This window comes from Meriones unguiculatus, chromosome 1 (genome assembly GCF_030254825.1).
Source record: "Meriones unguiculatus strain TT.TT164.6M chromosome 1, Bangor_MerUng_6.1, whole genome shotgun sequence".
NCBI lineage: Eukaryota > Metazoa > Chordata > Mammalia > Rodentia > Muridae > Meriones > Meriones unguiculatus.
In genome coordinates, this window is record NC_083349.1 from 105,173,542 (window position 1) to 105,199,446 (window position 25,905).

General features: G+C 44.7%; 1 protein-coding gene across 2 annotated transcripts in view; it reads left to right on the forward strand.

Annotated features, from left to right (window-relative positions):
• Window positions 1-25,905, forward strand: part of Xdh (xanthine dehydrogenase) — a 65,569-nt gene that overhangs the window by 34,349 nt on the left and 5,315 nt on the right. For both annotated transcript variants that reach the window (XM_060364601.1, XM_021651204.2), the window contains exons 15-33: window positions 564-735; window positions 1,453-1,536; window positions 3,388-3,557; window positions 5,052-5,175; window positions 7,157-7,276; window positions 8,075-8,171; window positions 9,383-9,507; window positions 10,227-10,360; window positions 10,763-10,850; window positions 10,951-11,037; window positions 16,930-17,121; window positions 17,251-17,396; window positions 18,264-18,345; window positions 18,841-18,936; window positions 19,517-19,645; window positions 20,254-20,328; window positions 21,493-21,545; window positions 24,371-24,485; window positions 25,311-25,376. In XM_060364601.1, coding sequence (XP_060220584.1) covers window positions 564-735; window positions 1,453-1,536; window positions 3,388-3,557; window positions 5,052-5,175; window positions 7,157-7,276; window positions 8,075-8,171; window positions 9,383-9,507; window positions 10,227-10,360; window positions 10,763-10,850; window positions 10,951-11,037; window positions 16,930-17,121; window positions 17,251-17,396; window positions 18,264-18,345; window positions 18,841-18,936; window positions 19,517-19,645; window positions 20,254-20,328; window positions 21,493-21,545; window positions 24,371-24,485; window positions 25,311-25,376 — 2,155 coding nt within the window. The remainder of the gene's footprint in view (window positions 1-563; window positions 736-1,452; window positions 1,537-3,387; window positions 3,558-5,051; window positions 5,176-7,156; window positions 7,277-8,074; window positions 8,172-9,382; window positions 9,508-10,226; window positions 10,361-10,762; window positions 10,851-10,950; window positions 11,038-16,929; window positions 17,122-17,250; window positions 17,397-18,263; window positions 18,346-18,840; window positions 18,937-19,516; window positions 19,646-20,253; window positions 20,329-21,492; window positions 21,546-24,370; window positions 24,486-25,310; window positions 25,377-25,905) is intronic.

The window sequence follows — 25,905 nt, forward strand, 5'->3', positions numbered from 1 at the left end:
TAATGTTTAATTAAATGCAAAGTAACAACTCATATAAAGTACTTAGGACATTGCCTAGTGTATTATAAGAATGTATCATTATTTTTAGGATTACTATTATTTTTAAGATTACTATTATTTTTGGGATTTAGTAATATATATATATACAAGTAACACTGTATGAACTAAACGAGTTGTATTTAGGAATATAAATGTATACACGTATAGATATGTGTGCGCAGTAACAATAGAAAAAGGGGGTCATGAATTTGAAGGAGAGTGGAGAGGCCTATATGAGAGGGTTTAGAGAGAGGAAATGAAAAGAAGAAATGTAATTATAGTACAATCTCAAAAAAGAAAAGAAAAATTTAATCTATCTATCTATCATCTATCTATAGATATATAGAGAAAGTTGTGTGTGCCTTTAAAGATAATGGACGAATCAGCCTGCAGCTGTGTAATTCATGGCATGTGAGTCAGAGCTTGAACCCAGGCCTATCCCGCAGAGGCCTGGGTTGTCATGCTCCACACTGAATGAAGGAGATGGATGGGGGGAAGCAAGTCCACGTTCTGCCTTCTTCCAGGTCTTGGAATGAGCAGTTGCTGCAGGAAGTGAGTGCTGGCCTGGCAGAGGAGCTGTACCTGGCCCCCGATGCCCCTGGTGGTATGGTGGAATTCCGGCGCACCCTCACCCTCAGCTTCTTCTTCAAGTTCTACCTGACAGTGCTTCAGAAGCTGGGCAGAGTGGACCAGAGTGTGAGTATGGGGCAGGGGCGGGCACAGAGTCTCTTCAGCGCTGTGTCTGGGGACTCAGGAGGCAGATTTGGGTGGCAAAGTTGCCCTCCTCTCTCAACATCTGAGAGCAGAAGAGCAGGGGTCAGAACAGCTTGGGGATGGTGCCACCACCTCATCTACCGACGTCTGTCTTTGAGACTGTACACATCACTTTTTCGGCAGATTTGGAATCATTCTGAGTAAAGGGGTTTATACCCCAGCTTGCTCTCCTTGAGGTTATATTCTGAGAGTCTTCCATAGCATTAAACATTTCCAGAGTAAAGGAGGATAAGGAAGACTTTAAGGAGGGGGTGGGGTAGTCCAACAAAGTGAGCAGCATGCGCAAATGTGGAAGGACATAAAGCTAGGGATGTTGGAGAAAGGACTAAGTGTTCAGGGTGTAGGATCAAGGTGGCTGGAAATGTAGTTGGTATAGTTATTGAATACTGAGTCTTAAGGGTGCACATTTGAATTTTGAGACAGATCCTGCACTGTACTCAAAACTCTGGGATGAGTGGATGGGGAGGTGGGGAATGAAGGGATGGGGGAGTGAGAGGATGGGGGAGTGAGAGGATGGGGGAATGAGGGGATAGGGGAATGGAGGGGTGAGGGAAGAATCATTACCTTTATTACTCGTGGATGGAAGGATGGAAACAAGATGACAGGGTCCCAGCCTCTTCTGTTACCTCACTTCCACAGGCGTGTGGTAAACTGGACCCCACCTTTGCCAGTGCCACTCTGCTCTTTCAGAAGGACCCTCCAGCTAATGTCCAGCTTTTCCAAGTGAGTACACATGGCATGTTTAATGCCAGGGCCTCTGCAGCCACATGTGATGACTCATGGCTGAGCTTTGGCAAATGATTGACTTGAGTGGCACACAGATGCGTAAAGTCCCTCACCCTGAGCATAAATACCCAGGGAAGAACACCAGGGTCACAGTGTTGCCAGTGTAGCTGTCTTGTCCTTTTTGGTCTCCATTACTCTGTTAGGATTGGATGCTAAATTGTATCTGTTCCTTAGGGAAAAGAAAAATCCATTTTGTCCTTCCTGACCCCTAATGTGCCAGTCCAAAAGTCTTCTCGAAGATAACATGTGTGGATGAGTGTATGCAGACAAACACATCATTCTAACAAGTTTTGTACTAGGCAAAAAGTCAGCACATTTCCCACCTGTACTTCAGATTTCGTGAGCTGTACAGAGTATTGCAATGTTTAAAGTCCTGTCACTGTAGTTGAAAGCAGCTGTAACATATAAATGAATAAAGGGCTGAGGATGTAACTCAGTTGGTGCAGTGCTTGCTTCCACACGAAGCCCTGGGTTCAGACCCAACACCACATAAAACATCTGTGGAAGGGCATGTCTGTAATCCCAGTGCTTGGGAAGTAGTAGCAGAAAGATCAGGAGGTATTTGAGACTATCTTCAGCCACACAGAAAATCTGAATACAAACCAGGACACAGGAGGCTCTGTCTTCAAAACCAAACCAAACCAAACCAAACCATCCAAAATAAACAAATGTGCTAAGTTTGTTTTATGTATAGGACCAAGAACTGGCTGCAGTTTGCAGAGCTCTGAGCTGGTAGCCCACAGATGAGCTAGCTCCAGGGTATGGCTGCCAATCAGGAATCCAAAGTTTGCCCCTTCTTTACTCTGTAACCTTGGGCAAACTGCCTCTGCGTTTCTTGGGCAAGTTGATTAGACCTGCCTGCATGTGTGGATAATGACGGACTTGTTTCACAGAACGAGGGGGGTGGGGAGGACTGAAGTGTGGTTGCAGGGTATGCAGTCCTGAACCAGCGAGGGTAAGAACTCGGGCCCACCTCTAGTGTTGAAAAATAAAATTCAGCTGCTTAGAAGTCCACGGCACTGGGGCTGGAGAGGTGGCTCAGTGGTTAAGAGCACTGCCTGCTCTTTCAAAGGACCCGGGTTCAATTCCCAGCACCCACATGGCAGCTCACAACTGTCTGTAACACCAGTTCCAAGGGATCTGACACCTTCACACCAATGCACATAAAATTAAAAAAATAAATAATTAAAAAAAAAAAAAAAAAAAAAAAGAAGTCCACGGCACATAAAAATGCTCGGTAAGGATTAGACACTTTAGTACTGTGAAAAACAACTAAAATAAAGATTGATTCTAAAATTAATGAAACGTTTTGGGAAATATAGTATAGTAGGAAAATAGTCATCCAAAATCTATTCTCCAAGAGAAAGTCACTGTATTTCTGTTTTATTTCTAGTTTTCCTTATGCTTATATGGATATATACATATATATTCATATATATCAAATATGCATGATATTAGTAGCATGTGCTATTTTGCATAGGATTAGTCAGTACACATAATAGAATGTTTTATGCTTAATATAAGCATTCTTTCTTCTGTTTTAAATTATTCAAAAGTATGTTTTAATGGTTGCATACTATTCTGCAGTATTCAGCTCACAGCTAATGCATATTTAGTTTCTTTTGTTGTTTCTTGATATGTTTGCACTATGACTACCCTGTCAGTGACTTCCTATGTGCCTCTTTCCCCTTTATGTCCTTTACCCTTAGCTCTATCAGGCTCTCCCTAGTTCCCAGTATCCCCTGGGCTTATAGAGGAACAGCCTGACTGGTGACTGTATTGTTTCAGGAGGTACCCAAGGACCAGTCCCAGGAGGACATGGTGGGCCGGCCCTTGCCTCACCTGGCCGCAGAGATGCAGGCATCGGGGGAGGCCGTGTACTGTGATGACATTCCCCGCTACGAGAATGAGCTGTCTCTCAGGCTGGTCACCAGCACCCGGGCCCACGCTAAGATTACGTGAGTACGGCTTCCCAGGGAGTCAGTGAGAAGCACTCCCTGTGGGGCTGGAGATGCCAAGATAACAGGGCCCCTTAGGGAGTCCCTGTCCTTGAGGGGAGGCAGGAAGTCCTCTCAGATGCATCAGAGAGCAGCCGAAAGGTTTGGGCTTTCTGCATGGTACCTGAAACTCTCTTGGTAGGAGGGCAAGAGGAGAGTCTGGGAGTTGAGCAGGGCAGTCACACTTGGCCTGAAAGCCCTGAGTGTAGGTGACAGGCTTCTAACAGGACCAGGTAAGACTTAAATTCAGAGCCTGGGCTGAGCACGTGCAGAACTTCAGAGCAATAGGGAACAATACAGGAAAGATCACAGCCTTAGCCCACAAAGCTGGAAATTAGATCCTGCCAGAGCTACAGGGTGGACATGGCTGCTGAGACCCATATCTGCCCTGAAGTTCTGGTTTCCCCGTCTGTAACTGGGTGTTTGTGAGGGTCCCTGAATGTGTCCACACAGCACCTAGCAGAGAAGAGCCACCCACACCTGTTTGTTGGATGCTGAGAGATGAACAGCAAGAATTACTACAATAGCGACATCAGTGGTGAGCACAGTGCTCAGCAGTCAATGCAGTGCTTGGTGTTTGCCACTGGTTTCACAAGCTTTTCATACGTTGGCTCACTTCTTCACAACACTGGTACACGCAGGTGAGGCAGAGGAACTAAGGCTTAAGCAGGAGGTGCTACTTTCCCCAGATGACATGACTGACAGGTGGCAGGGACTGTGTTTGAGGTGAGGTAGCATTTGAAACTGAGCCATGACACCTTTGGATGTTTAAAGGCAGAGGCTGAGTTTCAGCTTCTGGTGGCACTGGACACAGACCTCATGGCTGAGTGGAACAGCCGGAAATAATTCCCTCTTGGGCCCTGCCTCAGGGCTGACCCAAGCCTTCCTGCCAATCTTTTCTTCCTGGGGCTCCTGACCTGGAGACAGGCTCCAAGAGCCATGAGCTAGACACAAAACACCTCACACGGTAATTAGGGTGGACTTTCTGTTTCAGTTGATTGCCAGCTAGGACTAGGGATGAGTCCTTTCTCATGGTCTTCGCTTTGAGCCCATGTTAACAGTGTCATGACTCATACTGCATACACTCCAGCAAGCTCCACCGCATCAGTGTGCAAATGGGTGGGTTGGAAGAGTGAGACATATTTCAACCAGAACTCCCCAGAGTTACCGCTATTCTCTTGGATCTGGGTCCCAGTATTTGGAGGACAGACCAGGGCTAGCATCTGATATGTGGAGGCAGCAGCATTTGACACACATCTGAATGCCACGGAAGGCATTCAGTCACCATTTGCAGAGCAGGATAAAAATGAGTTAGAATGTAACTGGGAGGAAGATAAGAGGTGAGAAGAATGTGGGTGGAGGAAAGATCATTAAATGAGACAGGCTATCCAAGCCCAACGATGTATCTCCTGACTCAGCTTGCTGACCTGGCCTCACACTGCGCTCATTCTCCAGGTCCGTAGACGCTTCAGAAGCCAAGAAGGTGCCAGGGTTTGTTTGCTTCCTTACCGCAGAGGACATTCCTAATAGTAATGTAACCGGCCTTCTGAACGATGAGACTGTCTTTGCGAAGGATAAGGTATATTTGGACTTGTCATCAGACATAACAGGAATAAATATCATGGTTTTAATTTTGTGCTCATTGCTCCAAGTTCCTAATCCTGCATATAATGTGACTATCAAGTAATTGGCCAGCATTTGGGATAACCTACAAACGGACAGAATATTATTTGATTGTTTAATTGATGACAGCTGTTTTTGTATAATAGGAGACTCCCTGCCAAAATCGCAGAAAAACAAGGTTGGTGATTATATGTGAGTTCACAGCTAGTAATGTAGAGCATTAAGCACCTTTACTGAAAGAACGTAAGAATGCATTAAATAAGCTAACTAGAAACGAGATCACAATCCCACCACTGGGTGTGGACAGCCCACCTGTATGAGAGCTTATTTACTGATTTCAACTCTATGAAAATCCGCAATAACAGTCCACAAGCCCTGAAGACAGTTGCTAACTCCCTATCTCCACCCACAGGATAGTTAGTTCCCAGATGGTCCTTTTGTGATTCCAATACTGATTAAAGATGGCAAATTAGATTCAAGTAGGTATTGCTGAAGGCTAATCACCTTTTTCATATTAATGGCAGAGTGAAGCAAAGAACAAAAACCTGTAAACACAAGGAGGAAATTTATAAAGTGTTTAGTAGAAGAACAAATTACCTTATCAATGTCTAGAGCCCCAGGAGTGTTGTTAGCATTTTAGTCAGGGAGAGTCAAATAGGTACAAGCAGGTCAAGGCTGCAGAACCAGTTAGGTCTGTTTTTACTCTTCTTCTAGAGACCTTTCAGAGGCCCGCAAGCCGAAAATTGGTTGGCATTGTTAGAAACCTTGCATCTTAATATGATAAGCTGCATAATAATGTTTCATTTCTTTTCCGACGGGCATACGATTAAAATGATCCCTGAAGGGGATCCGCTACGAGTTCTGTAGAAGACGGCTCCGTCTTTTATGTGCCTGTTACATATGCATGAGGGCCCGAGTTTACACCATGTAAAATGAACTGTTGTGGCACACATATGTAATCTAGACAGGCAAGATCCTTAAAGCCCACTGGCCAGTCAGGTTAGCCAGTCACTGAGCCCCAGATTTCAGTGAGAGACCCTGTCTCAAAAATAAGGTGTAGAGCAACGAGGAATACCTGATGCTGACCTCTGACCCCCTCAAGCATGTGCGCATAAATACATATGAACATGTACACGTGTATATAACACACATCATTTTAAGGGACTTGACAATTAAAAGGAAGCAAAACTCACTCTAAATTGAAAAATGGGTGTTAACGTGTCTAAACCAGCATTTGTGATTTGCAGCTTTGGAGCATCCCGAGCAGTGGTTCTCAACCTTCCTAACTCTGTGACCCTTTAATACAGTTCATGTTGTGGTGATCACCAACCATAAAATTATTTTGTTGCTGCTTCGTAACTGTAATTTGGCTACTGTTATTAATTGTAATATAACTATCTGACATGTGGTTTGCACCAGCCCTGCAAAGAGGTGATGACCCCACAGGCTGAGAACTACTGGTCTAGATGAAGTTATGGACATGAGTGTGGACTTTGAGCCATCTCTTCAGCATCCTATCTTTATCTTTTCATAAGGAGACCAAGACTGTTGGAACATACTGGTGTTGACAGTTAGTTGCTGGGGTCATGTCTCCCATATGGCTCATGGCAGACAAGTAGAACCGTTGTCCACACTCTTCTCTGTGCAGCTTTTAATAAGCTATCAGAGTGAAAATACAAACACTGGGCACTGAGATGAAATCTCTTCCTACCCTGGTGCCAGCGAGCTCTATGCCCTCTTCCTGTTGTACTGATTCTAAGTTCTCATGAAGAGGCTCATGGCCTCAGTTAGTAGGCTCAGGAAATGGAAAGGTCTGAGGACATTCCTAAAATATGCTCTGACTGAAAGGTGGGGACCACCCTTGCCTTTTTAACATATCCATAAAGGTTTGCTTCCTGAGGAACTGTGTGGTCTTAACAGCTTGTCTCTCCTCGTAGGTCACTTGTGTTGGGCACATCATTGGCGCTGTGGTTGCTGACACCCCAGAGCATGCAGAAAGAGCTGCTAAAGTGGTGAAAATCACCTATGAAGACCTTCCAGCCATTATCACAATCGAGGTAACTGAGACATGGGTTGCTCCTGTAGAGGGTGAGCTCCTGTCCCCAAAGCATTCCTTTGGAGAATACTCCAAAGAAGACGCCTTTGAATTGAGCAGCACATAGAGATTTGACTACAGTTGACACAGAGCTTTGCTTGGTTCTGTTTAAATGATTTTGATTCTTCAGATTAACAATAGTGCACAAGTGTAGCCTGCAAACACCCGGCTTCTCACTTTCAGTATGATATTCAACTCACATATGATATCCAATATTGCATTCAACAGGGTTTGTGCTAGGTGATTTTGCCCACTGTAGGCTAATGTGGGTTTTCTGAGTTTAAGGTCAGCTAGCTGAAGCTATGTTGTTCACTCAGTATGCTAGGTACATTGAGTAGCATATGGTGTTTTCAATATGACAGATTTATTGGGATGTAACCCTATCATAAGTTAAAGGGCATCTCTAAATGGATTTTGGAATTCTTTCCAACCCTAGAGTTTATGCCCAAGGAAGCCTTACCTTTCACAATCCTGGGTTCAGTCCACCAGTGGACAAACTGAGCTTCATTCCTCACATTTCGGCCGTGTTTGTTTCATTTTGAGACTTTGCTTTTCCAGAATACTTAGAGCTATCCATCTCCCACCACCGAAGGGATGGACAAAACAGGATTCCGTGAGCTCTAATAGAGTATCCTTTAGGGTACAAGGCACATTTGTGAGGAGAGAGAGGCAGTAATTCAGAAAGCCCCTCTCTTCCTGGTCAGAATCACCTTCCTCCCTGGAAAGCCACATTCCTGAACCTTCTTTTTTTGACCCTCAGGATGCTATAAAGAACAGCTCCTTTTATGGCCCTGAGATAAAAATCGAGAAAGGAGATCTCAAGAAAGGCTTTTCTGAAGCAGACAACGTTGTCTCAGGTACAGTGTCACTGTGTGGCAGAAGGGATGGAGATGTTGGTTTATGAGTTAAATTTTAGAGATACACATAGAGCCCTAAAGAAGGGAAGTGATTGGCAGCGTTTCCCAGCATAAGAAACCTCTGGTGTTTGGAATGAAACTGTCGGCAGTTAGCAGGGATGGGGCCTCCACCATTTTAATCTCCAGCCTCCCATCTCTGGGTTGGATATACCTAAGCAATCCTGCATTGTATCTTTGGAAGGCTGCGTAGAGAGGACAATTGGCCACAGATGTGTCCAGCTTTAGCACAAATTCCCTACCCTCACTAGATGCCTGAAATGCTTCTGTGAGCTTCTGTTCCTCTGAGTCTCCCTGAACTCTATCTAACCCTATGAACTAGGCCCACTGCTCCCAGCCCAGGCCAAGACAACCCATTAGCCCCTTTGGGATACTTTTGACCCTTAGGCCTTGCTAACTAGCATGCTGACTGATTCTCTAAGAGGACTGTTTCCATTCTGAAAGACACATTTCCAATCATGTTTGCCTTTTTTTTTTTTCTTTTTAAAACCTTTTCTCAAACTTCACAATGATCATTTTAGAATTCCCAGATGCCCAGTGGCTACAGTGAGAAGACTGTGCCCAGTGTATTTCATGCTATTCTGGCTTCTTTGATGGGAGGAGGATTGGAAGAACAGACACAATTCAAGAGGGCTAGGACTTTAACAACCTTTCGCATCCCAGTTGTTCATCAGAGATGACCCCTGTGAGCAGGGGGTTCCTTGATGGAATATTTCCTTTGGTGTTCCGGTTTGCTTCTCAGCTGCTGTGATAAAACACTGATCAGAAGCATTTTGGGAGGAAAGGATTTATTTGGATTGCAGGCTCCAGTCCTTTACTGAGGGCAGCCAAGGCAAGAACCTGGAGGCAGGAACCAGACATTGAGGAACGTTGCTACCTGGCGTGCTTTCTCTGCCTTGCTTAGCTACCTTCTGTATGCAGCCCAGGCCTACCTGCCCAGATACTGTACTGCCCATAGTGGGGGTAGCCCTTCCTCCATCAAGTAACAATAAAGAAAATACTCCACAGGCATGTTTACAGGGCAATCTGATGGAGACAATTCTCCAGTTGAAGCACCTTCTTTCCAGATGTGTCAAGTTGGCAACCAAGATCAGCCACCTTGGGCATATCCCTCTCCAGGTCTGGGCTCATCAGAGGTCTCTTTCCTTCTCCAGGACAACTGTATATTGGTGGCCAGGAACACTTCTACCTGGAGACCAATTGCACCATCGCTGTACCAAAAGGAGAGGCAGGCGAGATGGAGCTCTTTGTGAGCACACAGAACACCATGAAAACCCAGGTCAGCTCAAAGCAGTGCTGTCAGTGACAATAGTGCCCCTAGTGGACCAGAAGGGCAGGGTAGGAAATGGGAAGAAGCAGATACTAGATATGGATCCGAAAAGGGACCCTGTCAACACCAAGGTAGCATTGTCATTTAACTGTTGAGTAAGATGGGGCTTGCTAGTGTTATTGCACCAATTAGAAGCATTTTAGCACTTGTGCTAGAACCAATTAAGTCTTTTTTTAAAAATCATTTTGCTGCTATGTGGCCAAGGCATATTGAGGCATATCCTGCCCAAATTTCTCGTCTTTTAAAATCAAGTATGGGGCTAAGGATAGCCTCAGGGACCACTAACTTAGAAGCCACAGCTAGAATTTTCTTGACTACCTATTACATGATATTGGTTGTCAGGAGTTTTGGTTTCTGCTCCTACCAGTCTGACCTAAAAGCCCTGGTCACATGAGGTGATTTTTTTTTTCTGCTCTGAAAGTGTGCTTCTATCTTGTCCTTCTGGTTAAAAATATGTATCTGAGTTGCCTGAATTCAATCTGCCATGACCAGCGAGTGCTGGACTGTGGCACCAGCCAGCACCTGGAGGTGAGGGGAATCTTTACTTCAGAAATCCCAGAATTTATAGCAGTGCTTAAGGCCAGGCATGTTGGACAGGTTGAGGTCAGGCCTGGGAAAAGTCCAGAGAATGCATCAATGCAAAATTTTTATTTTTCCCTTTTGCATAGAGCTTTGTTGCAAAAATGTTGGGTGTTCCAGACAACCGGATTGTAGTCCGAGTAAAGAGAATGGGAGGAGGCTTTGGAGGGAAGGAGACGAGAAGTACTGTGTTGTCCACGGCAGTGGCTTTGGCTGCATACAAGTGAGTTTCTAGGCCCCCTTCACCAATGGCAATGAGATTATCTGAGAAATAGAATAATGCCAGCTAGATCAGGAAGGCCTTCTAGATTCTCCTGCTCCTGAAAGTAATTGTCCCTACTTGGATTTCTCAGTTTTCTGTGTTTTGAACCCTTGGACAAGGGTAATCTCAGTAGTTTCTTTGCATGTTGTATTCATGTCTTATTTTCCTTAACTGGCTCTAAACTCCCTAGGAGGAAGGCAAGGACTCGCAGCCTGGCATTCCCTCTGTGTTGTTCAGCACAGTAGCTCCATTGCAAAGCTTAGTGCATGGATGAAAAGGAAGTCCTTTTTACTGTGTAGCATCCCCAAGACTCACAGGGCTAGACTGCTGGAGGCTCACAGGTTTCTAACCCCCCTGCCCCAGGACAGGCCGCCCTGTACGCTGCATGCTGGACCGTGATGAGGACATCCTGATAACTGGTGGCAGACATCCCTTCCTGGCAAAATACAAGGTTCTCGATCTTCTCTGTGTCCCTGGGTGGTGTAAGCAGGTGGGATCGATCAGAGACAGCCAGACGTGGGTGCTGTTGAGAACGACTCTCCTTTTATCAGGTTGGCTTCATGAAGACTGGGAAAATAGTGGCTCTGGAGGTGGCTCACTTCAGCAATGGTGGGAACACGGAGGACCTCTCTCGGAGTGTGAGTAGGATCAGCCTGCTGCTGGGGGTGACTGGGAGGCTGAGGGCGTGCCCACAGTCTGTCCTCCTCCCTGCCCATTCTTTTGTCTAGCTACCTAACTGCCCCTCACTTTCAGCTTCTGAGCAGAGAGTGGTCATATTATATCTCCGATTAGACCCATCCTTTCTATTCAGGATACCTTGCCATCCCAACCATGTTATCTTTACATCTTTGTGTGTGCATGACAAATACATGTAATATTAGTTTGTATATAAAATGAAATCTTTGAATTAAAAAACGGAGGCTCAGAGATGTGGGTGGGTGGCACCTATGGATAGAAAACGGAAGTGAAGCATAGAAGTGGCCACTGTGTTGCAGCTTGGCCTTTGCTTCCTTTGAGTGCCATCACTTCACTACCTCTCTGTAAGAGGTGTCCACAGCTGGATGCGTGTGGCTGTTCCTTACCCAAGTCAAGCGCACTCAGTTAGTTTGTGAACCGAGTTAGGTTGCAGCACGTTACATTCCAGCATCCCTCTGACAAAATTCTGTTTTACTTAATAACACATACAGTGGGCATTTATCTTTCCACGGTTCTAGAGGCCAGAAGTGTGAAGTCAAAGTGTCGGTAGCGCCACCGTCCATGTCGCTCTCCTCAGTGGGAGAATCCTTTGTTTGTCTTTTCCAGTGGGCGGGTCCTTGCCTTGTCACTCAGTTTCTACGTGTGCCCCACACCGCGCTCTTAGTCTCTCTGTATTCTCTGCCTTCTCTTTTAGAGAGAAGTAATTGCATTTCAGTTCCACCCCACTGATCCAGGATAAGCCGCTTCTTTCAGGGTCCTTACCTTTACGGGATTTGAGGCCGTTTAAGGTAGTTCCCAAGCTTAGCAGGAGAAAGTGTTTTTGGGGAGGGATCTGTTTTCTTTCTCCCCTAAGTAGAATGTTGGGTAGGTGTCCAGTAGCTGCTTTTGGCTAGTGCTGTGTTCTTCCACCCCCTTCCTGGGTTTCAGTCTGGTTCCTCTGCTGGTTTTGAGAACGGGGCACTCCAACTGTAAATGCGGGTATTCCTGCTTCTTCCTTGAGCTCTACTGGTTGTTATTTCATGTGTTTTTCATCTCTGTTGTTTGAGACAAAACCAATTACTACCCTAGATCTTTGGGGAAAACTCACACTTAATCATTATGTAATCTCTCTTTCTCTCTTTTTTTTTTTTCATAACATTTTGCTCAAAAGTCTCTTTTATCTGATGTTACTAAAAATCATTTTTGGTTTCTTTTGATTAACATTCACTTGCTATTAGCTGGTGGCACACACCTTTAATCCCAGAACTCAGGGAGACAGAAACAGGTATATCACTGTGAGTTTGAGACCAGCCTGTTCTACAAAGCGAGTCTAAGAGAGTCAAGGCTACACAGAGAAACCCTATCTTGGAAACAAAGCAAAGCAAAACAAAACCAAAACAATTACATGCTATTTTTTTTAATATTTTTGTTTTCAACCCACCTATATTATTATTTTTGAGATGAAAATTTCAAAGACATGTAGTTGGGTCATATTTTTAAATGTTCTGTTAAATGTCTTTTATTTGTATTTTTATTGTTGTTGGTGGTGATGTGTGTGTGTGTGTGTGTGTGTGTGTGTGTGTGTGTGCTTCCATGAGTGCATGTGTACCAGGTGTGTGCAGGTGCCTGTGGAGGCCGGAAGAGGGTTTCAGGTCTCCTGGAACTGGAGTTAGAGATGGTTGTGAACTGCCTTGTAGGTACTGGGAACCGAACCCTGGTCCTCTGTGAGAGCAGTAAGCAGTCTTAGCCACCATTTCTCCGGCGTTTACACTGTTTACATGTAATAGAACTATTGAGACAGGAGGGCATATGTCTGCTCCTTTATTTTTGTTTGTTCTCTGCTCTAGGTTTTAGTATTCTTTGTTTTTTTTTGTTTTGTTTTGTTTTTGTCTGTCTTTCTCTGAGTTACTTGAATGTTTTGGAGGACTCCATCTTGTTTATTAACAGTATTTTTTAAAGTTATAATACTTGTATAGATTTTTGCTATTTGCTAGATATGTTATATTTTATATTCACAACTTACTATCATCGAGTTGGGATGTTGGATTTGTCTTTTTGGTTAAGTGTAGAAACCTTACCCTCCCCATCACTGTTGGTGACTCTTCACTCTCCCCTATTTATATTGTTTTTATTTTGACTATTTACTTTGCCTATATTGGAAAACACATTAAGAATGTCAGAAATGATCTTGATAGTTCAAAAGGAAGAAAAAGGATTGTGTTTTTACTTACATTTTTCTAACAAAAAACAGACTCTAAAGGAAAACCGAGTACCATTTTACTAGTTTCAAAGGAAAATAGGGCAGGCAACCTAGAGACCCAGTGTGTTAGTCAGTGTTGTACTGCTGTGAAGAGATGCTATGAGCAAGACAGCTCTTGCAAAGGATAGCATTTAACTGGGGCTGGCTTATGGTTTCAGAGGTTTAGTCCATTGTTATCAGGGCAGAGGGCATAGCAGCAGGCAGGCAGAGCTGGTGCTGGAGAAGTAGCTGAGAGTTCTTCATCCAGATCTACAGGCAGCAGGAAGAGCGAGACACTGGGCTTGGTTTGGGCTTTTGAAACATCAAAGCCCACAGCCAGTGACACACTTCCTCCAACAAGGCCACACCTCCTGATCCATACTCCCACTCCATCAGGGGGTACTGCCATTCCCTGATGACTAAACATTTAAATATATGAGCCCATGTGGGCCATTCTTATTTAAGCCACCACCTCCAGCTGTTGCTGGGAAGGAGGAGATGGAAAGAGCAAGAGAGAAAGTTACATGTTCTGGGTTAGAGGGTAAGGAGGCATGGGATATGACATGGCCATTGCAATCATGACTGTACAGTAGTTGTGGCACCAAGTCTTCTAATGTCTGACTAGCTACTGAACAGCAAGTGGGGCTCTGGTGAAGGCCTTGGTACATTTTTAGGCCTCTGGCACCACCCAGAAGGTGATAAGTAAGGGGTCTTTCCTGCTAAGTGTGTGTGGAAGTCCAGGGTCTTATGTGCTCTGCAATGGCTTTCTGGGGCATGGGTAGCACTTTATAAATGTAGCCTATAGTGAGCCTTAGATCTGTGCCTGACTTTCTCTGATACCATCTCAACAAGGGTGTTAGGACACTGCATTGTAGCCTCATGATCACAAAACCGTAAGCTTCTGATGAGATTTTACAGATATGAGTATAGTAATGTGGTCACAGCTTGTGTGTGTGTGTGTGTGTGTGTGTGTGTGTGTGTGTGTGTATGCATGTGTATATGCATGTGCCTGTGTGTGGGGAAGGCATTCAGTTAGAGTATAGTAGTTAGTGTCTAAGACCTTTGCTAGGCTACCTTTTCTTGACCATTTGGATAGAAAGAACGAGATTTAAAAGGTGGGTGATCCTTTTTAGTCTCTATAATCATTGATATTTCTAGGTTCCCTGATATTCATAAAGGTTTGAAGTCTAGGAGGCATAAACCACCCACCCCAAACCTCTAAACCCTACAACTCCTCACCCACCGTTTCTTGCTTCCTGAAGAGTGTAGTGTGTCTGCCAGTTTTCTTTCCCTTTCAGAATATTTTGCATTGTTGTTAACTTATATCTTTCATGTCTATCATCCATCTATCTATCATCTATTTGTCATCTATCTCTCTATTATCTATCATCTATCTCTCTATTATCTATCTATTTATCTATCTATCTATTTATCTATCATCTATAATCTATCATCTTCATGGAGCTTACTGGGATGGGAAGTCCTCATACTGTGCATTAATTCTGGGTGTCTGTTTCCTAGGATAAAACCTTGAGTAATATTGAATATACTCCTTGGGTATTTTTGTATTTAGCTTCTGCTGAGTCCCCTTGAGTCATAGAAATGACAAGAATAAGACCAGCAGCCAGAGTGTGCATTCCTCACTGTTGGCACAGCTTTGGCCGATAAGATTAGAATAATTAAGTATTGAAATAAAATAACTAGTATGGCCACAAAGGTGGTTTTCAGTGGGCAAAGGTGCTTGGCACAAAGCCTGGTGATTTGAGTTTAATCCTAGAATGGAGATGGTAGAGAGAACAAACTCTTGCAAGTTGTCCTTTGACTTATATATGCATGCTATGACACACCCACTCAAGTAAACCAATAAGTGTAGCTTAAAAAGAAGCAAAGAAAAAAAAAAGTAGATGCAATGGGTGAGATAATTATCAAATTTACCTTGCTGGTAATGCTTTTAAAAAGTTATCGTCCAAATTTTATGACCAGACTAGTCATACACGTATAGAGTCCTAGTTTTTAAAGAAACATTTCAGAAAAAAAAACAGGTTTCCTGTTAGGCCCTTTGAGTCCCCTTCAATGAGAGGGGCTAATTAGTTCAGTCAGAAAACCTTTTATTCCCAACCTACTATTACAACTGTTCAGAACAGCAAGCATTCCTAGCGCTCTCATCATGTGTAACATGTTTTGGTGTTTTAGAGTAAATCAGGTTGACAGGCCTGCTGTAGTTATCCCCAAAGGTTGTAAAAACTCATAATTCAACCCCATAAACATGTTTTGTGTTCCTACCTAGCTCTAGGTGTCAGTATAAAGAGACTATGAAATAGTTTCTGCCCTGAAGAAACACAATAGGTGGGAGAAACAGAGAAAGAGAAGATGGAAGGAAGAGAAGAAGGGAAGAAGGAAAAAAAGAAAGGGCGGGAGGGAATTGATAGAGTTATAAAGGGAAGCAATGAAGAACTTAAGACAGAGGGGCATGAAAAAAGCAATTTATTTACAGGAAAACGAAACTACACTTGTGGAAGGAAACTCCAACTCATGTAAAACCAACAAGCAAAAGCAATTAAAGTCAGTGTTTGTCTTTTCAGGAAGATTGGGCATTTCAGCACAGAGAGAGCAACATGCTATAACATTAGACCGGCCCAGGAATGAAAATGAGTGCTGGTGAATTAAAACTGTAAGACAGATTGAAAGAAACTTGATGGCTCTCCCCCAACACTGTGGAAGGAGGAAAAAAAAATACAAGAAAAATTAAAGACCAGTCCAGGAGTTCCAAAAAATCGACATTTCAGAAAACAAAAACTAGAAACAAACAGTAAAGGAGGCTATCAAGAAACAATTTAAAAATATATACCCAAACTAATGAACATAGATTTTAAGATTAAAAGAGATGATTTAGAACGAGCATAAAAGAGGAAAATAGACTCATCATAAAATTTAGAGATCTGGAGAGTGAGTTTTAGAGTCTTTAGGAAGGTAAAAGCAAAACTCTTTCTAGAGTTGAAAGCGTTTATTGGGCCTCTGTATTGGGGAATTGGAATATACTAGCAAAATACTTTCAAAATGTGGCAGGAAATTAGTAAATTTATAGTGCAGAATTCTATTCCGAGCCAGGTAAGGGTATATGTATACAGAAAATACATATATCCATCCTCTGGAAAAAAAAAAAAACTTAAAATACAGTTACATCATTTCCCTTTCTCTCCAACTCCTCCCATATACAACCCTTGCATCTTCTCTCTCTCTTAAAAAATGTTGTATTATTGTCTACACACACACACACACACACACACACACACACACACACACACACTCTCTCTCCAGAAAATATCTTTAAAAGAAAACAACTTTACAATGGCCCAAGCAGAAAAACAATCAACTTGTTATTTTTAAAGAGGCAAACATTCAGTTCCGACTGGAGGTCCTGGAAAGGATTCCCACGCGAGGAACTGGGTTGGGGACCTTCACAGGAGGGTAAGCTGTCCCGCGGGAGAAATAACACGGGCTTGAAGTAGAGCAGTCGACAGCTGGCCTAGAGAAGACAGGATTGAGAGCATCTCCTGTGCTGAGAAGCGAAGGAAAGCAGTGTATTTCCGTTCTACTTTGGTTTCTTCTTCCTCAGATAATGGAACGAGCCCTGTTCCACATGGACAACGCCTACAAGATCCCCAACATCCGGGGCACTGGGAGGATCTGTAAGACCAATCTGCCCTCCAACACAGCCTTCCGAGGCTTCGGGGGTCCTCAGGGAATGCTGATTGCGGAGCACTGGATGAGTGAGGTCGCCTTGACATGCGGGCTGCCGGCAGAGGAGGTGAGCTGGCCTGACAGTGGGGAGGCTTATTTAGGGGAAGAGTGACTCCTGGGGCAGGGAGTATAAGCAGGCACTGCAGAGGGACCTAACAAGAAGCTGACAGGACCCAATGTATCTCTTCTTGGAAAGGTACGGAGGAAAAACATGTACAAAGAAGGGGACCTGACCCACTTCAACCAGAAGCTGGAGGCCTTCACCTTGCCCAGGTGCTGGGATGAGTGCATAGCGAGCTCTCAATATCACGCTCGCAAGATGGAAGTGGAGAAGTTCAACAGGTAAACTCAGGGTGGGGAGTCTGCTGATCCGATGCGCTGCCGCTTTGCTGCGGTCCAGCCTTTCTACTGATCCCCAGATAACGGGCTGATAGCTTAATGGACAACTTTTGAGGCTCCTCAACTTCCCAGCTCGTCGACAGCTTCCTCTTGAATGATCTTAGGCCAGGAATAGGGAACCTCCAGCCTTCACTTAACATCAGAGCCATCAGCTGAGGTTCATCTGTATCCATCAGTGGGCTTCCTGAGAGTACCACATCATGTAGAGAGTTGGTTGGGGACCAGGAACACCACAGCTATGTGCCTACCGTTGAGGTCAGCAAATGCGTTTGACGTTGGCAGTCATTCCATGTCTCTGAAGTAGGCTTCAGTTAATTCATCTGCAAGGTGGGGATGACTGTATCGGCTCTGTCTTCTTCGCAGAGTTATTTATTTGAACAAATATCTGGAGAAAGCATCATTCTCTTTCTCCTCAGGACAAGGACAATCGAAGGTCATTATAGCACACTGTCTAAATGCAAATTCCACTTAGGGTGAGCACTTAGAAGTCTGTGCCCTCTGCACCGGAGGACCAGGGATGTAGATTCCCATTCTCTCGTTTGTATCTTTCCTGCTGGGACACCATTCAGTAATGACAGTGGCTGTGTAAGTGGCTCCAAGGATGTCCTGTTCTGATTTAGCACGAAGATGTTAACCGAAATATACCCAACTAGACTTAAGTATTATTCTATAAGAAGGTTCTTTTTAGGCCACAACTGGTAGTACACACTTTTTTAATCCCAGCACTTAAGAGACAGAGTCAGGCAGATCTCTGAGTTGCAGGCCAGACAGGTCCACAGAGTGAGAATTTGAATGTTCTTTTCTCTCCAGGGAGAACTGTTGGAAAAAGAGAGGACTATGTATTATCCCGACTAAGTTTGGAATAAGCTTCACACTTCCTTTTTTGAACCAGGTAATTGCTTTATATAACTGGGCCATATCCTCTGGACTGGGACACAGTTGTACCCCTGCTTTTGGTTATTTTGGACAAGCAGTACTCATCACTGGTAACAGGCCTGACCAGGGCTTTCCCTGTTGGTGTAGTATGTGAAGCAGCAGTGAGACAGGAGTCTGGGGGTCAACTTATAGTTTTTGCCCATCATAATTAGAGGAGTACACACAGATACTCATCTTCATTCTGTTTCTTCAGGTATAGTGTAGGGACAGATAGAAATGACCGACTTCCTTCTCAGGACAAGACACGCACAGAGAAATGAAAACATTTCCCACACTCCTGAAGGGCTGCTTAATTAAATAATGAGGTTTATATTGTGTCATTTTTGCCTGGGTTTTTATCTAAAACACAGCCAATGGTTTTCTTCTTTGGGGGCTCTGTTGCTTCAGTTTCAAAGCTTAAGCTGAGTCAGGATTTACCGAATGTTGTGGCTGCCTTCTTCTCCTTCCTTAGGCAGGTGCCCTCATCCACGTGTACACTGATGGTTCGGTGCTGCTGACGCATGGGGGGACCGAGATGGGTCAAGGCCTTCACACCAAGATGGTTCAGGTGAGAAGCCTGGGGACTGTGTCTGGGATGTCTGGTGTCCAAGAAGATGTCTGGTGCTGTTGGGTGGTGTGATGTGCCAAGAGAAGCAACAGGCCAGAGAGCACATGCACACTTGGTCTTGGACAAGCCTTCTCCCCTCTTGGTTTGTCTCCTTATCTGTGCTGAAGGATTGACTAGGCATTCTCCAAGGATGCGTCCATTATAGGCATTCTGGGCTCTGAGCTCACTATGTATGAAAACAGCTCATTTCCTGAACTCTGCAAGATCTCACAGGGAGGTTCGGTTAATGGTGCTGGGTTGCAGTCAGGACATCTGCTTGGCCCTTGAGGTTTATTCAGATTTTTTTTTTTTAAATCCAGTATTTGCTTAAAATGGGTTTGTGGATGTCTTAGGCAACCAGACCTAACTAAAACGGGTTCCTTACACTTTGTTAGGTGTGACAACATTCCATACTCAGCAGAGTGGAGCTTATAGGATTGGTTTTTGCCTCTGTCAGTAAAACTGAACTTTGGCCTGAGATGGAGGCAGCCAAGCTCCATGATAACCTCTTTCCTAGAGGGTGATGTCTCCTTTGTTGCAGGTGGCCAGCAGAGCTCTGAAAATCCCCACCTCCAAGATTCATATCAGTGAGACAAGTACCAGCACCGTGCCCAACACCTCACCCACAGCTGCCTCTGCCAGTGCTGACCTCAATGGTCAGGCTGTTTATGTAAGTGAGGGGTTCAGGGGAGCCTGAGAAGCTGGGTTTGGGCCCTGGGTTTGGGCTCTCAAGAAGTCCTCGTGATGTTCTGGAATAAGCTCTTTGGCTGTGGTCATGACTTCCCTCTGCTACCCAGGAGGATACTAGTTCTCCATATGAGTCAATGGAGAAACTCCAGCATAAGCATTTCCACTGGAGCCAGGGGAGTTGGATACAGGGGGTGGGGAGGGACGCTGGAAGGAAAGCAGTGGCTTCTGAGAAAGAATATTACCCAGGGTTGGAACTGGCCACAAGATAATTTGCTAAAATTGATATTTGACTATGGGGTCACCTAGATCCCAGCTCCTTGCTTCTTTCTCACACAAGGGATCTACTCAAACAAAGAGCATGGTAGGAGAAGGCACCTCCCTGGGAGCCCTTCAAAAGTTCTCTCTCTGTCAGCCTAGGCATGATGTCAGGAGGGCTCCCTAGACAAGGGCTGTGGTGGTCTACTATCAGGGTCCTCTGGGTTGCCTGGAGGTAACACTGCAGATCGGTGGGTTGTAATGGAGGCTTGGGTGTCATTTGGTACAGAGTGCAGAGCATTGACATGTCTGGTTTGTGGTGGGTTCCTTCAGGAAGCTTGTCAGACCATACTGAAAAGGCTAGAACCCTTCAAGAAAAAGAAACCCGAAGGCTCCTGGGAGGACTGGGTAAGTCTGATCTGGTTCAAGCTGCTTTTTTTTTTTTTTTTTCAGTGGATAAGTACACCAACTACAGCACACAGCAGGGCTTCTGTCCCTGCCCAACACATACAGGACGTGATGATCTAGTCACATACAAGTAGAAGGAGCTGTCTGAGACACAGGGCAGGGACAAACTCACGTTTGCTGAGCTCCTTGATGGAAGTCACATGAGGAAAGTTTCTGATCCTAAATCATGACCCTAATCATGTGGAGATTAGGGTTCTGGCCTCCCAAGCCTGAAAGGACGGATTGTCTCTGTTCAGCACCTCCACATGTCTTGGCTCACTCAGGCATGGGTCCACACATATGTTCAGCAGGCCCAGTGAGGTGTCGCTTCCTAAAACTCCATGTCTCTGAGGGCCTCCTGGCAGCCTCTCCTCTCACACAACTTTTGAGTCAGGGGGCAACCGAAATGTCATCTGGGAGAGATCTAGATGTCCATGAAATGCCAGGAGGGACAGAACAGAAAGTTCCAATAAGAGTGAGCCTAGTGGTCTGAATTCTGGACTAGATGTCTGCATGCAAAGAATTATCAGAGCTGTGGCATGCCTGTAATCATAGGTAGAGGCAGGGGGATTATGGATTAGAGTCCAGCCTGAGCTATATAGAAAGATACTGACACACACACACACACACACACACACACACACACACACACACACGGGAACTAGGTGAGAGAAGTAACAGGATGGGACAGTACATGAACCATATGAAAGTGCTACCTCATCTCACCAGATTCCGAGAATACAAGTTTTTGTGTCACAACTCCTCTTTCCATGTCCCATCTGATCTTAACCTTCCTTTTCACATTCACTTCATTAAGTACCATATGCATGGAGACTGCTTAACCGTAGTTTAATTATGGTATTTGCACTGTTTTCACGACAGCCTTGATGATAATTTTTCCTTCCCTCAACCCCGTTGTTCTGAGCTTTGTCCTGTGCTACCAGCCATGTGGTCCAGTATCCGTTGTGAGCAGATGACACCGATAAGTAACCCGCAGCCACAATATATGCATTATAAGTCCTAGGTCAGAAGTTATTTTCTCTAGGCTTTAGCTTTCTCATCTGAAATATGGGAATAACCATAGCTTAGTGGTTGTCCCTTCCTGATGGCCGTTGTCTTCCTCAGGTCATGGATGCCTACGTGAATACAGTGAGTTTGTCTGCTACTGGATTTTATAAGTAAGTATAATCCCCTTCCTCCCCCTTCCTCCCCCTTCCTGTGTGCAGGCTAGCCCATGGCCAGAAGGAAGCAGTGCCCCTAAAGTGGGACACAGACTGCTTTCATTCAGTCTAAAGGTGCTTTGTTACACACAGTTACCAAGTGTGTATGAGGGAACGAAAGCTGGAGCTGCTGTATTAGAAGGCTCCAGTTCCAGTCCTGGCCTTTGTGTGTGCTAGTTCCTAGAAGAAGAAAGAATCTGTCCGGTACTCTGCAGGCTATGGCACTCAGGTGTGCCACGACAGGTGTTTGGGCAACCTGTGTGTTTCCATGTGCCAGACCCTGGGTTTCCTCATAGTGACTTTCCCGAAGGAGAACAGGGGGATTTAGAGCCTATAATCTCCTTACCACATACAGAGCATGGTAGGATTTTATTAGTGCAGAGGGACGTAGCAAGGAACACAGACATTCTATAGTCTTAAAATTGTACCTCAGTTAGCTAGACGCCCCTCCCAATCAAATTTGGGATTTGTTATAAAAAGTTATAAAAAGATACGATCATATTTACTTATCCCATCACTATGATAAAATGCCCTGACAAAAGTAACGTATGGGAGAAGGGGTTTAGCCCATAATTCTAGGTTATAATCTGCCATTGCAGTAGCAGGAGCTTGAGCGGTTGGGTCATATCCCAGCCACAGTCAAGAGCGGAGCAGTGCATGCTTGCTTGCTTGCACTCCTCTCCTCTCCCCTCCTTCCCTCACAAACAGTCCAGGGCTCAGCCCATAACATGTCAGTGCTCACATTCAGGATGGGTTTTTTTCACTCCAACTAACCCAACCAAGAAAATCCCTCATTGATCTGTCCACGGGCCAGACCAATGTAATCGGTATCTCACTGAGAGATTCCAGATTGCATCAAGTTAACAATTAAAATTAACCACCGAAAATGTCCATCATCATGTTTCTGGGAAATTTAACTGAAAAATTTCAAGTTTGTTTTAAAATGTTTAGAATGAATATAATGGTTGTTATGTATGTACGGAGTATACACGCACACACACACACACACACACAAACACATGAATATATATACATATATATTCATATATGAATAGAATGGTTTGCTCATGACATAGGCTATATAATTGTATTTGTTACTTTTGTTTTTGCTGTAGAAAAAGCAGGCTGAGGAAGCAGAGGTCCTTTTTGGCTCAGTCTGATTTGTACAGCAGGGAAGCTGAGGGCAGGGCTGAGGCAGCTGTCCACGTAGCAGCCCTGGTCAGGAGGCAGAGAGCTGCACACTGGGCGTGCAGTCACCTATTTCCTTTTCCTCTTATCTACTCCTGGACCCCCATCCATGGGCTACCGGATTCAGGGAGGGGCTTTCTACCTCAGTTGAGCTTCTCTGCTTCCTGGGCGACTCTAAATCTAGTCAGGTTGAGGATAATGAAGATTACCCAGCAATCCTACACAAATACAAGCTGATGCAGATTTCCTCCTGCTTCGTCTGACTGTTTTGGAGTGAGTACAGGTAGGACAGGAAGGGTTTCTGAAGGACCACTGAGTTAGTTAGGGTTCTATTGCTGTGCAGAGACACCACGGCCACCGCAACTTGTGTAAAGGAACACGTGTAATTGAGGCTGTCTTACATAAGTCCATTATCATCATGGTGGGGAGCAAAGCAGCGTGCAGGCAGGCGTGGTGCCGGAAGCACCGAGAATTCTGTACCATGATCCACAGGAAGCAGAAGGAGACTGTGTTCCACTGTGTTCTGGGCAGAGCTTGAGCAGAGACCTCAAAGCCTGCCTCAGCAGTGATGAACTTCCTCCAACAAGCCCACAGCCACACCCACTCCAACCAGGCCACACCTCCTAACAGTGCCACGCCCTATGGCCCGGTATTCAGACACACCAGTCTGTGTGAGCCATTCCTACTCAAACCAACACAGGTACCTAGATAAATAAGCTGAAGTCAGAGGTCAAAGACAGAGACGTCTCTCCAGGGTCGAGTCTTGTCCCTCAGCCCTGTGTTAGTTTGGTTTGAGTCATATCACCTTACATTATTTCTAAGTGGCATATTTTCTATGTACATAAGTCTTACATGCATGCATTATATATGATCACATGAACACACATTATATAGTAAATGTTGGTACAATATGTAACATAGGGACAGCATACTTTAACCTCTGCAGGGGTGAGTATACATTTCCGTGGTTCATACATTATGACAATTGTACAGGGCACTCAGGCTCCAAAAAGGACACACACACACACACACACTGCAACAGCTGTTTCTCTTAATAACGTTTTCCTCAAATCAGTTGTTGAAGTTCCAAAAGGGCCATGAGATGGAGAGTGGCTGCTTGGGGATGCATCCAGGTCGCTATGAGACCTGCTCTTACGACCTTTCACCTGGAGGAAGGTGAAACTTGTGACCACAGCCCAGTACCATCCCACGCAGAGCCTCAGTGCTGAGGACCTTGAATTCTAGCTCACTCACTCACTCACTTTTTTTTGGAGTTATCTCACATCCTTCATGAGCCCAGGAATAACTGTCACTGTTGTCACTACCACATAAAAACCAACATGGTTCTGCTAAATGCTGCCAGCTTATACAGAATGCGTATAATGTGGGCTTTGGAAAAAAAAAAAGAAACACAAGTTGAATGCTTTAGAATATCTGGTTTTCATTAAAGTTCAGAGGATTTGAAATGCATGGGCTCGAGGGGAGAATGGCTAAATTGAAAAATAAGACCTTTCAGATTTACAGATTTATAGGGCAAGATGGATAGGGGTGGGTTTGCCTCACACACATAAATCTATTTCTCTTTTTACTTCCAGGACACCCAACCTTGGCTACAGCTTTGAGACGAATTCTGGGAATCCCTTCCACTATTTCAGTTATGGGGTGGCTTGCTCTGAAGTCGAAATTGACTGCTTGACAGGGGATCATAAGGTAAGACATTGGCAAACACTTCAGCCTAAGAGAGAGGAGAAGAAAAACAATTGAATTGTAGTCTGAATTGCTGGTTGAGGCATGCCTTCTGGTTGGGAAACTGTCCTTACATCAGAGGCAGGTGAATGCTCTAGGAAGGCCAGAGAGCACATACCTTAGGTCATGAGCCACACAGTTTTTGTGTCAGCCATTTGTTTATTGCTGTAGTGAAAGCTGTAGTGGGTGGGACTGAGCTCCAGAAATGGCTACTTCGATACACTGACATTTAAATTGCAGGTCATTTTCCCCTGTGGCTCAAAATCATCTTCCTGTGTTTTGTTTTTCTTTCAATCATTCATTTAAAAATTTTTGCTATTTGAGAGAGAGAGAGAGAGAGAAACAGAGACAGAGACAGAGAGAAAACCCAGGTCCTCATACATACAAGGCCAGAATTCTACCAACTAAATTATACCTCTAGCCCTTCAGCTATTTAATAATGTAGTTATTATGCTACAGGCTTTATAAAAACCAGTATGCTTTGGTTTCAGCCACCATATAGTTTGTTGCCTACGTTCTCACATGATCTGCTCAGACTCAGGTTCAGCACCCCAGTCCCTGGAGGCCTCAGGCCAGCTCTGGTCCACCCTTTACTTAGCTGCTAAGATCGCAATCATCAGCTTTAATAGTGGCAGTCAAGGTGTGGTGGGAATCCCTGTCCCAGCATGCTCAGGGCTTGGTGCTTGAGAAAGGGCTGTTTGGACTGCAGACTTACAATGGAAGAGTTATTGAGGCACACCCGTGGGATTCCACGTATTCCTCTCTTCTCAAACTACTTTCCATCCACAGAATCTCCGTACAGATATCGTCATGGATGTTGGCTCCAGCTTGAACCCTGCCATTGATATTGGACAGGTAAGGTCTATGGGGGGACCAGGGTGCTGGCAGGCTAGGTCAGCAGTGTGTGCCCATCTTCACCCTGCTTCCTTGAAGGTCAGTAGCTACAGAGCATATTGTTATTTTGAAGTAGGCCTGAGCACAGTACTTAGAGAACTCCGCGTTCTGAGTAGGAGGTAGGTTGATGATTGTTCATCCCTTACTCAAAGCAGAAAACAAACGATTATAGATTAACTTGGAAAGGGCAGTATGGTGCATGAGAAAACACTGGGTGCTGATATGTAACTTAGACACACAGAGACACAGGGGACAAAGGGGGAGAGGAGGAGGGAGAATAGAAGAAGGAGGGAGGGAAGGAGAGAGCATGAGAGAGAGAGACAGACAGACAAAGATACATACACACAGAGAAAGAGAGAGAGACAGACAGGCAGACAAAGACACAGAGACAGAGACAGACAGACAGACAAGGACACACACACACACACTCAACTGCCTGGGGAATGCCCTCTGTAAGCAGCATTGCCTCAAGAACCATGGCTGCAAAGAT